Source organism: Pelodiscus sinensis, chromosome 21 (genome assembly GCF_052426305.1).
Source record: "Pelodiscus sinensis isolate ZL-2025 chromosome 21, ASM5242630v1, whole genome shotgun sequence".
NCBI lineage: Eukaryota > Metazoa > Chordata > Testudines > Trionychidae > Pelodiscus > Pelodiscus sinensis.
The window spans coordinates 4,190,875-4,205,338 of NC_143072.1; the positions used below are offsets into that span (position 1 = coordinate 4,190,875).

Consider the following 14,464-nt stretch of genomic DNA (forward strand, 5'->3'; position numbering starts at 1 on the left):
GTAAGACAGGGCTGAGAATCAATCTCACAGGGATTACGAGAAGATTGATTTTGATCATTTTTGTAAGACACTTTGAAATCTGCACATAGAGAAGTTTAAAATGTCCAACTTGCACAGTTTGTTTTCTGTTTTATAGTTGTTAGTTTGTTATCAGGGCTAATGGTTTCCTAGATTAGCTTACACCCCTTTTTTGATTAACTATGCTTAAAACATTTTAAAATATAGCTGCCAAAATCCATTAAGCATAAAATAAATTAAACCATGTTTTCATATAAAAACACTGCAGTCCTTTCCAACATACCATCATTAATTTTAAGGCAGAAAATAATAGCATCTGTCAACTCTAATTCAGTACCAAGTCATCTCTTAAAATAGCCACAGCTGATAACGTCATAGCTTACATTTGACACTGTTTTGCTGATGAATTGGCATTTACTGCCTGCCATGCAGTGGGAACTCTCCTCTGTCAGATTATAAACAATCTCTGCAGAGTGCCAGAAGCCCACAAAGATTTTTCATTGTACCATGACTCGGTGGACCATAAAGGCTCGTGGTGAATGCTTTATAAATCTATTTTAAGTGGGATAGGCAATCTATGATGTTAGTCACACTGTAATTTTTGAAATTATTTGGGGACCAGAGCTGGCTGAATGCTGCAAAAATCAGACCAATTTCAGACATTCCATTGATTTTTAAAATTGAACTTGTTTCTGTCACCCTTGCTCCTCATGTACACTGGCTGGTGCAGCTGGCTTTTTGTTGTGTGGTTTGATTTGTTTTAGACATGAGAGGAGCCAGTAAATACCTCAGATAAACTCTTTCTCACTTTACTGTGCACAGAATAGTAAAGGAAGTCAATGCAAAGTTACATAGATCTATTCCAATAAATGGAATAGTTGGCACAGACAATATAACAACACCTACACTTAGGACAATACACAAGATGTCGATTTTAAGAATATGAATATACATGTGCTTATTTCTATAAATCACATGCAGTTCCAATGCTAAGACCAGGGGTGGCCCTAGACTAGCTGCCAGCAATTGGCACCCTAGGCGAACCATGCGGTCGGCGCGCACCCTCCCACCCCCACCCCAAGGGCAGATATCGACTGAGGGTTTTGGTTCTGTGCTGGGAAGAGGGGGGCTGGGGATGGAGTTCTGGGGGCAGGGGGTTGGGGATGGAGTTGGAGTTCTGGGGCTAGGGACCGAGGGGCTGGTGGCTGGGGGTCTGGGGGATGGAGTTGGAGTTCTGGGGCTGGGGGTCAGGGGGCTGAGGATGGAGTTCAGGGGCTGGGGGCCGGGGAGAGGGAACAGGGTGCCAGTTGGGGGAGAGATTCCCCTGCACCCGCCTCCTCCCAAGATTCCCCCAGAGAAGCCAGCATGCGCCTCTCCCAAGGCGACCCCCTCTCCAGCGGGGCAGGGGAACCTCCCCTGTGTTCCTCCTCCCCCGGGGCCGACCCCTCCCCCCCTGGCGGGGCAGGGGAAACCACCCCCGTGTTCCTCCTCCCCTGGGGCTGACAGCAGCACAGGGGAACCCCCCCCCCCACCTCCACCCACGCGCGCTGCCTCTCCCAGGACTTACCCCCCTCCTGGTGCAGGGAAGCCGTGCTCCAGGTAAGGCATGGGAAATGGAAGGGGCAGGGTTTGGAATTTGACGCCCCATGCAACTTGGTGCCCTAGGCAGCTGCCTAGTTTGCCTATAGGTACGGGCCTGCCCCTGCCCCTGCCCCTGCCTCAGACCCTTATGATTTTCAGATGGGAATTCATGGCCTTTTTCTTTCTCCATGCGCAGAGGCGTCCACAATGCATTGGAACAGGTTCACCTGCTAGTTGCTGTGAGTAAGGTAGTGAGGCCGCCTTACCCAATCCCTCCCACTGATTAGGTTTTTACTCCTGTATTTATACTCGACTTGATCATTCTAATAATACCTTCCAATTAACTGCATGTTGTGTAAGGTACCTATTATGCCAATATTTGGGGTACATCCTGCTAGTCAGGATGTTGCAAAACTAAGCGCTTAATTAACAGTTTTATGGCTGTATCTGGAATGTTTTGCTCATCAAAAATGGGATGTACCAGGTTGTTTCTGGTCGTCTTGACATGGTTTCACAGTATCATGCAGTCTCTGCATGATTGTGCAAAGCATTCCTGCCTCTCACAGCTTCCCCTGCCTCGTCCGTGTGCTTACGTGCACCAGACTTGAGACAGCTCTAGGATTTGCTTTGTTAGAGACCGTACTTTGGACAAGGCCAGGGCCAGGATATTGTTGTTCAGGTCAAGGGAGGGCCGTCCAGGCTCCCCTACCCTTTTACAGAGATGAAGCTTTGCAGAAAGAGCAGCCTCCGTGACGGGGAAGGAGTGCATTTTTGGCATCCTGCTAGGAAACAGAAATACCAGGTGCCTTGTGAGGCAGTGTAGCTTAGTGCATAGAACACTGGACTGGGTTCAGTTCCTGGCTCTGCTACTCACATGCTGGGTGACTTTGAGCAAGCCATGTCCCCTGCTCAATGCCTCAGTTTCCCCATCTGTAAAAGAGGCATGACGGCACTCACCTCCTTTGACATATGTTGATGAAGAGTACTATGTGATGATATGACCAAATACTTCTAACTGTTGTTTTTTAATGATCTGTTTCAAATTTATTTGTAATCTGCTTTCAAGTACTTGAGCAGAAAGTAATTTGACAAATTTATCCTCCCTCAACACTTATGGGATAAAAGGCGAGTGCTGTAGGTTTGAGAGACCCAGAAGCATGTGCATAGAGTCCGTTCTTCCTTCTTTGAATTGATTCTAGAACAAACTTTTAACAAATCTCATGGGGTCATTCCCCAAATGTACGTTTCTTCTGAGAACAAGTATTTTATGGGCAATAGATTTGAAATGCTGACTCAACCTTGAATTTGGCGCTGTAGTAATTAAGCAGATGTTTGCCTCGTTCATTGCTGTGTATCTGTTATAGAGAATGTGTGTCTGTCTGCAAGTCTATTTACTCAAGAATTTCTCCTAAATGGTAAGAGCTAGGGCCACCAAATTTGGTATGTAGCTTCCTCTTCTCCTAACGTAAAGCAAGGTCAGGGTTTAGTGGTGCCAGGACAACTGGAAGCCCTGGCAGAAGGACAGTTTTACATAACATGCAAAGGGACGGGCTGCTCTTGCGAGGGACGTGATATGAGAGTGGCCCCTGGGGGCAGCCACAGCATCAAGGGAATGGTCAGCAGGGCTGGGGCTCTGTCTTTTTGTCTGCTACCAGAAAAGATAAGTGGGGGCCCCCTTGCCCAGCCTCTGCCAGCCCCTCCTCCTCCAGGAGGGAGGAAGAGAGAGCCCCTGCTGCCTGCCTTGCCCCAGGCTGGGAAAGTGCCTGGGGGGAAAAACCACCTCCAGGGAGAAGCCAGTGCCCACCCTCACCTCCTGCCCCCAGTCGCCTGCATCCCCCACTCCGCTCTGCCAGCCCCTGCCCTGAAGGACCTTGGCAATGCTAGGTAAGTCTGCTAGTTTAGCTGTATTTGAAGGAACTTAAGAGCAGACCATCAAATTAATGCCATTTTAGTCCATTTTTAATTTAGTTCCCTTTGCTAACCCTGATATGTCCCCAGTTTAGGGCTAATTATCTAGTTGGGCAGGATGTTTGAGATAATTCGTAGGTATTGGGTCAGAGTGTTCCAATGAGGCTTCCTGCAGAGGATACCGAGAATGATTGGAACTGGGGTTAGGATGCTCGGTCCCCAAAGATGTGACCTTCAAGCCAAGTCGGTGAAATTGACTGTTCTACCTGTTTAGAGGCTAGCTTCCTTGTGACAACTAGTTCTTCGGCTCTGGAGTGAATGGATACTTTTAGGTATGAACCACTTATAGTTACTCAGTTATGTAGAACAGTGTGGATTATTTGAGCTTTGCCACATTCCCCAATCCATTGTCTTCACTTCAATTCAACTGAATGTTGTTCGTTTTCCTGCTGACGGATGACATACACCATGACCTCGGTCCAGGAGATAGAGGAAGCTCTCATAGTTTATGTAACTACCTGAACAACCCTATAGATCTAGGGGAGAATGGTCATTTTTACAAAATAGACATAACATCATAGAACACTAGAACTGGAAGGGACCTTGAGAGACCATCAAGTCCAGTCTCCTGCCCTCAGAGCAGCACCAAGCACCGTCTAGATCAGGGCTACTCGGCCCGGGGCCCATTTGTTTGCGGCCTGCAGTGCAGTTTGGGTTTATGCTCAACACGCAGCCAACGGATGCGATCCTTTTGAACATGACCTCCACTGGGAACACGCTCCACAATGATGAGTCAATATAAAGGTCTTCTGTTGATATATGTTTTTGTAGTTAAATTCCTGTATTGTCATTGCTCATTAAAAGTGCTGTCTTATGGGTGGAAATCAGGTAAATATTGCATTTTATTAATATCAGCAGAACTGACTTAAATGGGGCCTGCGTGTTGTGTAGTCTTGCCTTAATCTTTGTATTCATGCCCATCAGTGTGAATCAGCTATTTGCATATATTTACATATATATTTGCATGTATGTGCAACCACACTTAAGTTGCAGCCCTTGGCATAGGCTGTAAGTATCATTGTGGCTCTCAAATTTGAGTAGCCCTGATCTAGATCATCCCTGATAGATGTCTACTCAAACTGCTCTTTAATATCTCCAGAGATGGAGATTCCACAGCCTCCCTAGGCAACTTATTCTAGCATTTAACCACCCTGACAGGAAGCTTTTCCTAATGTCCAACCTAAACCTTCCTTGCTGCAATTTAAGCCCATTGCTTCTTATCCTATCATCAGAGGCCAAGGAGAATAATTTTTCCTCCTCCCCTTTGTAACACCCTTTTATATACTTGAAGGGTTGATACTTGACATGCTGTATACCTTGTCTATATTCTCATTGTCCTAAGAGAAACTTCCAAAAACAAGTAAAAAATGCCAGCACATGTCCAGTTCTAATGGCTCGTATAGGCATACTCTGAGGCCTGAATTGTTTGCTTTTTCTCACTAGGTGAATGTTCCAAGGCACTTACCATTCAAAATTGGGAGGATAAAGGATGTTGCATGTGGAGGGACAGGCAATGCTATTGTAAATGGTGAGTGCATTTTTGCTGCTACAGACTCCAGTTGCATGTAATAATGTGGGAGAGGACCCTGGCTGCTATACTATTGGTATGACTTTTACAGATGTCTGACATGATTGACATTCAGACGCTTTATAAGCTGTTATTTTAAGGATTAAATGGGTTGTTTGTATTGAAATACTTAGCCCTAGAAGAAGTTCCTGAAGGTCAGGGCTGAGGCATGTTTGTACAGGGAGTATGCACTGCTTTTGCCTTAGCTGTATCTATATGATTTAATTCTCCCACTCTGTCCATCTGGCAGCTTTCACAAGTACTGAACTTGAAGAATTCTTTTTGAAGGCCCACTATCGTAGGTCTTAGTCGCAAATCTAAGAGGGTAGGAATGCTGAGTGACTCTGTATGCTATACCTTGGGCACTGCAAGCCCATTATATCTGAGACAAACTGGAAACACTCAGTTTTCATAATGCAAAGGAAATATAATCCAAGGAAAATTGGCTTTAATACCAAAGTTAGAGAAAATTCAAATGCAGGAAGGAGCCAAATGGAAACACATTGTGTTTTGCCAACCCTAAAGAAAAAGAAAATAGCCATTTGGTCCTAATTAGCTTTCTGAGGCTGTATTAATTTCATAAGAGTGACTGTACTTACAGATTTTTTTTATTGTAATGCAGAAGAAGGAAATGTTTTTGTCTGGGGATATGGAATTCTTGGGAAAGGACCAAACTTGATGGAAACAGCAACTCCAGAAATGATCCCACCCACACTCTTTGGTTTGTCAGACTTCAGTCCAGATACCCGGGTTTCTCGCATTCGCTGTGGACTCAGCCAGTTTGCTGCACTGAACAGTAAGTTTCAAGGCCATGGGTCAGTGGTGAAGTTTGAACCCCTTAAAAAAATCTTACTGAGAGGTTTGTTTCTAAAACAGGCTTCTTAAATATGAATCTCAAAAATACCATGCTGAAACAGTGCAAGGGCTTTTATGCTTTTGGTCAGACTGTGTCAATGACAGATGGCAACCTAGCCTCTATAGACATTGCTGTAATAAATTCTTAATCTGGGTTCAGTAAAACAGATCTGTCCTCCTTCCCTCTGCTTCCTGATGTGCAAACAGCCCAGATTTACTTCCATTCCAATACCACCATGCTGCACAGTGTGTTTTTGTAATCAAAAGGTTATAAGAGTTGCTAGAGTGCAAAAGAATTATCTTAAAACACAGTTAATTCTTTCACATTTTTAAAATTATTTTAAGGTGAGACCTTAAGTCTCAGTTTTTATTCCACAGAGAATGTGTGCAAGTTGAGCCAATTAACCTAGTGTCTGAAGCAGAAAAACTACAGCATCACAGTGCAAATACAGACATGACATTCTTAATTACCCTAATGCTGTTGCTGTCATAAACGAAGCTTGTATGTGAAGAAAGTATTGTAGTTTGAAAATGAAAACCTGTTAAATCACAAAGGTCAGTATAAATGCCTGCAGAGGATAGCTACTACGGACCAAGAATAAAAGCTTACCTCAATGACAGCTCTACAGTGATGGGTAAAATATTTTGATATTAGGCTGAAATAAAATATTGGTTTGGAATTGCGCTGTATGCAAATAGGATAAATGTTTTCTAGCCCTTCCTGTCTCCTTCAAATGACACCCCAGACAAGGAGAACATACTGTATGGCTTTACGGAGTATGTCATTGTACCAGGATGGATAACATTTTTCAAGGCACCTAAGCCATGTCTGAAAATGGGACTCTGGAGCTTAAGTCCCCTTGAGTTTCAGTGAGACATAAGTGCTTGTCTACATAAAGTGAGATGGGGTGCTTTATACTGGTGTTTTTGGTCTCATACAGGAATAGCTATCAACCAGTAGAACTGTGTCTACCCATGGGATTCTTCCTCTAACTATTTCAGTTTAAAAAAATCACGCTCCTAATTGAAATAGCTAGGCCTTTTCTATCTAGAATTCTTTCACTGGTATATGTAATTTTTGAAATGGGGATTCAGGCTTCTAAGTCACCGTAGCTTGGCAAATTTTACCCAAGACCTCTCCAGGGCTATGTCTAGACTGCAAGCCTCTTTCGAAAGAGGCTTTTTCGAAAGTATCTTTCGAAAAAGCCTCTTTCGAAAAAGAGCGTCTAGACTGCAAACAGTACTTTCGAAAAAGCAAGCCACTTTTTCGAAAGAAAGCAGCGAGTGAGTCTGGATGCTCTCTTTCTAAAAAGCCCTGTTGGCATTCAAGAACGCCTTTTTTTCGAAAGAGCACTTTCGAAAAAAGGCGTTCTTCCTCGTGAAATGAGGTTTACCGCCGTCGAAAGAAAAGCCGCGCTCTTTCGATTTAATTTCGAAAGAACGCGGCTGCAGTCTAGACGCAGGTGATGTTTTTTTGAAAAAAGGCTACTTTTTTTTGAAAAAACCCAAGTCTGGACACAGCCCAGATGTACTGGATACAGTTTTTTGCTCTACACGTATTGAAAGACACCGTTCGTAAGGTACAGATTTATCAGCTGGAGTGTTCTGGATTTCACTGTCTTTGCTTACCTCGCTCACTGTGGCTGTTGCTCTGATGCCTAAAGTTAAACATCTTGATGGTCACATCGCTGCTGTCTGTCCTCACAGCTCCTGCTTTGTTTCTAAGAACATGTGTGCAGATGTTGAGCCTTTCTTTTGAAAATGAGGACCTGGAGCGTCCATTGACTTGAGCATTTGCTAGTGGACTCTGTCATGCTGTTCTTTCAAACAGAATCCTGCACTGGAGCTGTCAGTTGTGGGAGAAGAGAGTCAGACAGAAAACTTTATTTGCCTCTCTTCCCTAAGCTTCTCTGGACAATATTTCTTTATCAAGTGTTCTCTTAACTAACCTTACAGAACCTGGGTTTTTTTCTCGTCCTGGATTATCTTTGGCTATTGACTAGAAGGCTGTATCTTGATAAGCACAACATTTGCAACCTCCATCATAAAATTATTTTCTGCATAGGTAAAGACCCTTTTAAAGGCAATCTGACCTGGGCTTTTTGCTTATTGCAGACAGAGGAGAGCTGTTTGTGTGGGGCAAGAATATAAGAGGATGTTTGGGGATTGGAAGAATGGAAGACCAATATTTCCCATGGAGGGTAAGTACATGACATTCAAGCACAAATATGACAGAGTTAAACATGCTCTATCAAAAGGTACTACAAGTAGGATAAGTGCCTGGTTTTGGATCTTGGCTTTGAAAATAACATGAAAACTTCAAATGCACGATGATCTTATCCATTCCTCCTTGAAGATTCTGACCAGAAGAGTCAGATCAGAGCTTTATTTTGTCTCCAGTATATGTTCTCACCTTTTATAGTTAGTCTATACAGTACCAGGGGAATGATGAGACTTGAGCTCTAGTTGAGTGGACTGTATACCAAAGAACTGAGTACCAAGTGTCAGAGTCAAGCCCTATCCAGCAGACATGGTGGACGAAGGTGAGATCAAATCTTGTTTAAATTAAAGAAAAAATCCCCACGCCTGTGTTTGCGGAGCATCAAGTTGGACAGTGGCCTGTGACGCTCGTGTTCCTGTGTAAAGCAACTTGAGTTAGGCTTCTATAGCAAAGCTTCCACAGGCACATGGCATAATTGTCTAACTTAATTGCCTGTGTCAGCCATCACGTTGCATGCACGTAGTTTTTGACATATTAAAAACAGAAAAGCGAGAGAAGGAAAAAACTTTTTAAAGCAGCCGGGATACTTTCCTGCAAAAGTTCAGTTAAGTGAGGAAAAGTGTTTGTAACTTTTGATCATTAAGGTTTGCTACACATTATTGTATAGCAGTGGTTCTCAAACTTGTTGATCCACGGCTCACCCTGCTCAACACAAACCTTTCTGCAGAGCACATGCCAACCACCCAGGATGTCAAAATGCATTTGCTATCTCTAAATTCCTTAAAATAGTAAATTCATATTAGGCTGCTGGAACATAAAAAATGTAGCTATAACCTTAGGGGACACATTAAGGAAATATTCATCAGGATCATTAACTAGATTAAGTACTTTATTTAAAATGAAGTTGGGTAAACTAACTTGATAAAGTTAAAATTAAATATTAATTTATGACCATACAAAGGTTCCAACGTTGTCTTTTTTTTTATGGCAGGGGTGAGGAACCTTTTTAGGGTCAGAGGCCACTGATCCACAGAAAAATCAGTCAGGGGTCACGCAAGTGAAAGCAGAAAACCAAAACCCCACACTGATGTGGCCCTGATTGAGACACCTCACTCTAATTGCGCTCCAGCCCCATGGAGTGTGGGGGGAAATGAAGGGAAGATTAACTCTTGTGGAGCCTCGGGGCTAGTAGATTTTGTAGGCCCCCTAGTCTCTGGGATATGGCCAAAATAAGGGGTTCATTGTCTGGGAGACGACTGCCGGGGAGCAGGCTAGTGTAGAGTGTGGGGCATAGCGGGTCTGGGCAGGAGGAGTCTGGGCATGAGGGGGATGACAGGTGCTTACCTGGCTCTGCACACACTGCTGCTTCCAGGCACTGCCCCCAGCGGGGGGGAGGGAGAGTGGCAGTGGGGGGACATCCCCCCACCCCCATGATCTCATCCAGCCTGCAAAGCTTGGAGCTTCCCCTCTCCCACGCCAGTGGGAAGCTGGCACTGGCACTCCCAACTACGCATGGGTGGGGGGGCCGCAGGGCTGGGGCGCCAGTGCAGGCTCCCTGCTGCAAGGGGAAAGGGAAGCCCTGAGCCGGCGGCCCATTTGCAAGACAGTCGGTCCACGGACCACACTTTGAGAGCCACTGTTCTGTAGTATGTAATCCAGCCACTTGCCTCTGTGGCAAGCTGCAATCTGTACGCCAGCGTCTCCCCTCAGTGACCAGGTGGGGGAAGGACTCAGGCTCCCTAACTTTGGCAGCCAGGTTCTGCTCTTCCTCCAACATCTGCTGCCTACTTCCTTCTTGTCCTTCATATCAGGACCTCAGTCTGGAGCTCCCCTCGCCCTGCCCAGCACTGTTTGATTAAAGGTATGCTCCAGGCAGAGCCTGACTGCTCTGCAGCCCTTCTTATATGTCCCCTCCCTGCCCCCAATTGGCTGCCCTACCAAGCTGCCCCCCTATTTAGTGAGGTTCTGCACAGCTTCTCTGAGGGCTGCTTAGCTTCTCGTCTTCCCAGTGTGGGGCTAGTTGACACTAGCTAAAATGTTAGCTACTGTCCCCCTGAATGCTCAATGACCCCCCCCCCCCCCCACCTAGCATAACAATAGAGCAATATTTGGCCATTAGCAGCTATTTCCTTTCTCACTGAGGACTCTGCATATTTGAAGCTCTAGTATTCAGCTGTTCTTAAAGTGAAAGACCTCAGTATAACTTGAATAACTAACCTGCTTATATTCACAGTTCCAAAAACCAGCCTTTAACCCTGACAAAATGTGAAGACTATTCCATATATGGAGGCATCTCCATGGCTTTAACTATTTATCTGTCCTCGGTGATGAGCTATGCCAACCTGTGTGGTGCTTAAACACGTCCTCTTCATGTGCTCTAGTCAGTGCCCCTTCCACACAAAGTGCTGCTTTCAGGACAGATGGGCAGGGACCACAGTCCCCTGCATTTCCCAGCAAGCTGGTGGAACTGAAGCCTTGTTGGAGTTTGAGCTTTCAGCTCACTCCATAAATGCTTTGTGTTTCCATGGAAAAATACTAGTCTGCACTAACAGCTCATGTGTGAGCCTGACCTGTGCTTTACAGCACGATGATGAATTCTGTAGGGATTTCTGTGTTTCTTATTTTGCCTGCAGTTGGAGCTGACATTTCTTCAGTCTAATCTCACAATTCCCTTCACTGAACCCTGTCACTCAGTTGTTTTATATCTTGAACTTGTAAGTAGCACACAGCGTGGCTGGGCTGGAGGCATGCACACATGGCCTAAGGAACCTGAAAGCAAACTTTTTTTTTTCTGTTCCAGGTGACAATACCGGGTGAGGTAGTTGATGTGGCTTGTGGAGTTGATCATATGGTAACTCTGGTGAAATCATTTATCTAGCAGCCATGCTGTGCCTCAGCTGTTCTTTGAGAGCCCAGGGATTGTATGGGAAAGATGAACCCCGATCACTCTCAGTAAGGAGAAGTCTGAATGCAGTAATACGTCACTGAACAGGAGTGCACGCTGCGTGCGCACACACTGTGTGAAGAATCTCTGCTATGATTGGAACCTAACAGAGCCTCCAGCTATTTTGGGGAAGGAGCCTACCATTCCTCCCACAGCAATGTTGGAGATGAGCTTGTCTAACATTTTTAATTGGCTGCTGAGAAGAGTCCAGCCATCCTGGAGCCAAACCCACAGGCACAAATGCTCTAATGTGTAAGGATTAAGGGCAGAAGGAGAGCTGTTTTATGACCATTTCACTGTGTTTTCCTCCATGAGGAAATTGCCCTCCGTAGTATTATATGCACGCACTTGGACAGGCGGTAGAAATCTAAATGGGTATACATCACTGTTTTCGCTTTCAGTGTGTGATATTATAGCCAGCCATGCTTCCTAAAGGGAAGGTTATATTATGGGATGAAATAAATTCATGCTAAGCCAGCCTATTCTTCGGTGTCTGTTATCAGTCCTGCACCGTTGGACCCACGTTTGTGATTACACTGGAAACAGAGCTATGCAGCATTTCACCTCCCTGTGAATGGATGAAGATGGAGCCCAGTCTTGCTCCATTGTACACAGAGGGTTCCATTCCTCCAAAGTGTTAGTGCTCCACCATTGGACTTAAAAAAGCAAATTCCTTCGGTTCTACCTGCAGATCGGTGTGAGCGTCCCCCTCGGTGTGATTTATATGCTGAGGAGTGGGAGGAAGGTGAATGTTAAATAAGCAGTGACCTTTAGGTATGACTAACAGTACAGCAGCTTAGGTATGTGCTACAGTTGTACTGCTGTAGTGCTGATGCTTCCTTGACTGACAGGAGGTTTTTCCATTGATGTAATTAATCTACCTTTGTGGTGGAAGAATTCTTCCATTGATCACACCAGGAAATGGCAGACAGCTAAATAGTGACAAGTTTTTAAAGGGTTTATATACAAATGCTAAATAGTAAGATGGGTGAACTGGAGTGTCAGTGAATGAAGATATTGATATAATAGGCATCACAGAAATGTGATGGAATGAAGATCAATGGGACACAGTATCCCCCTATTGGCTGGGTACACATCGCCTCAAGATGAGATACAGAGATAAAGTTTCTGGATGCCTTAAATGACTGCTTCTTGGAGCAGCTGGTTCTGGAATCCACAGGAGGAGCAATAGTTCTTGATTTAGTCCTCAGTGGAGTACAGGATCTGGCCCAAGAGGAGAATTTAGCAGGACAGTTTGGAAATAGTGGCCATAATATAATTTGACATCTTTGTGGTGGGAAAAACACCACAGCAGCCCAACTCTGTGGCATTTAAATTTCAGAAAGGGGAATTACACAAAAATGAGATTAGTTAAACAGAAATTCAAAGGTACAATGCCAAAAGTAAAATCCCTGCAAGCTGCATGGAAACTTTTCAAAGACACCATAATAGAGGCTCAAATGTATATCCCAAATTTAAAAAACAGAATAAGAGAACCAAAAAAGTGCCTGTGTGGTTTAACAACCAAGTGAAAGAAATGAGAGAGAAAAAGGCATCATTTAAAAAGTGGAAGTTAAATCCTGGGGAGGAAAATATACAGGAGTATAAACGCTGTCAAATGAAGTAATATAATAAGGAAGGGCAAAAAGGTATTTGAAGAACAGTTAGCCAAAAACTCAAAGTTCTTCTTTGCAAGATGTCCCTGTGGGTGCTTCACATCAGGTAGCGGCGCGCCCTCCTGCCATGGATCGGAGTCTGCAGAGCAGTGTCGCTGGAGCCGTGCAGGCACAGATCCCAAGCCACACACTCTGTGTGTTGGCATCGTGCATGTGCCAGCTCCTTTCTCTCCCCTTCCCCCCACCCATTCCTTCTCTGTCTTCTGCCAGAAACGGAGCTCTGCATGTTCCTTACCTTGTTCTGTTTAGTTAGATAAGTAACCATGTTTTCATCTCTGTCAGCTACTTAATAGTTCTCCTTCCCTGTTCTAAACAATAAAACCTTTTCTCCCCTCAGACGGGTTAGTTTTAGCATTCTGCCCGGTTCACTGGGATTTAAACGCTGCTCTTCAAGCAACAATTCCATTCCAGTGTCAGACACTCACGATGTGTCCGCTGCTTCGGGGAAGCACACGTCTCTCAAAAGTGCCCCCATTGCACACAATTGAAATCAAGAGCCAGTCATGACAGAGACCTAGGGCTCATACTTACATTACTGGAAAAGCCACTGTGCCCTGCTTCTGACCCAGGACAAGGCTCCACGACCGCTCAGGCACGTAGAGAGAAGCCTGCTGAAAAGCAAGCCTCCTCATTACCACAGAACCTGATGGCACCGAAAAAGCATTCACCAACATGGGTGTCGAGAACAGCCATGGCCTTGCCCCTCAGTACTTACGATGCACTGGATGTCTCCAGCACCACCACAGGGCCGGGTTTACAGAATACCCATGCGGAGGCCACAGGCTTTAAGTTGCCTGCCTCGCATATAAGGGCAGCATCGGGCACCAAGGATGCCGCCTCAACACCACGAGCACTTCCGGTGCTGATCACGATTCCCGTGATGGTCACTGGTGTGCTCGGTGCAGAGATTACAACTAGCACCACAAGTGGCTTTGGTACAGCCAAGCACGGCACCATCAGTACCTGCAGCACAGAGACTTGCTCATTTCTTTCACTCTGTATTCCAAAGTACTAGCTGTTGTCATTGCTTACTTAAGACAGCAAAACATTATTATATCCCTTAGTGGGATGATTGTCCCCTCGAAGTGGGAATGGTGTCTCCAGCCTCTGTTTGTCGGAGGCTGGGAATGGGGGGCAGGGGTAAGATCACTTGATGATTCCCTGTTCTGTTCATTATCAATTCTGTTGATTTTTATGAAGTTGATTTCATTTTTAGTTGAAGACCACCAGGCCTTCCTCTGCGCATAACTTTCACTAGCTCAGACTCCCTTACATTCAGAAGTGGTGGGTTACATTACACAAGCTGAGAGTCTCTCTCCATATCTTTAAACATCAAAGGAGGATGAGAACCACTAATTCCGGACGACTCCAATCCTTCTTGCCACCTTCAGTTGCTTAGGTATGTCTGCTAGCTTAAAAACTTTGCTCCCCAAAACATTCCCTTATGCAAATATGGCTCTTAACTTTTGAACTTCCAGAGGGCTATGCTGTGGAGGAACTGCTTGTTCCTGCTTTAGTGGTGTGTTTCCTGAACTCCAAATAACCCTTGCAGCACAGCAGCAGGAGTTTATTAATGAATGATACTGGAGATGCTAACTGTCACCATACCCAGAGCTGAACTCAATCATTTTCTG

General features: G+C 44.9%; 2 protein-coding genes across 4 annotated transcripts in view; one reads left to right on the forward strand and one right to left on the reverse strand.

Annotated features, from left to right (window-relative positions):
• Positions 1-11,631, forward strand: part of RCC1L (RCC1 like) — a 35,734-nt gene extending 24,103 nt beyond the window's left edge. Inside the window, exons 8-11 of the mRNA XM_089772240.1 lie at positions 5,011-5,095; positions 5,757-5,930; positions 8,105-8,190; positions 11,011-11,631. Of these exons, the coding sequence (XP_089628366.1) occupies positions 5,011-5,095; positions 5,757-5,930; positions 8,105-8,190; positions 11,011-11,088 (423 nt within the window). The 3' untranslated portion in view covers positions 11,089-11,631. The remainder of the gene's footprint in view (positions 1-5,010; positions 5,096-5,756; positions 5,931-8,104; positions 8,191-11,010) is intronic.
• The window catches only part of CASTOR2 (cytosolic arginine sensor for mTORC1 subunit 2), a 243,787-nt gene that overhangs the window by 15,039 nt on the left and 214,284 nt on the right, over positions 1-14,464 (reverse strand). For 2 of the 3 annotated variants that reach the window (XR_016347686.1, XR_016347685.1), the window contains exon 9: positions 7,619-7,835. Coding sequence is in view for 1 of the 3 variants with exons in the window: in XM_089772241.1 (XP_089628367.1) it covers positions 7,800-7,835 (36 nt within the window). In the remaining 2 variants the exon portion in view is untranslated. Of the gene's footprint in view, positions 1-7,603; positions 7,836-14,464 lie in introns of those variants that run through there. The other variant, XM_089772241.1, reaches the window with a different exon arrangement.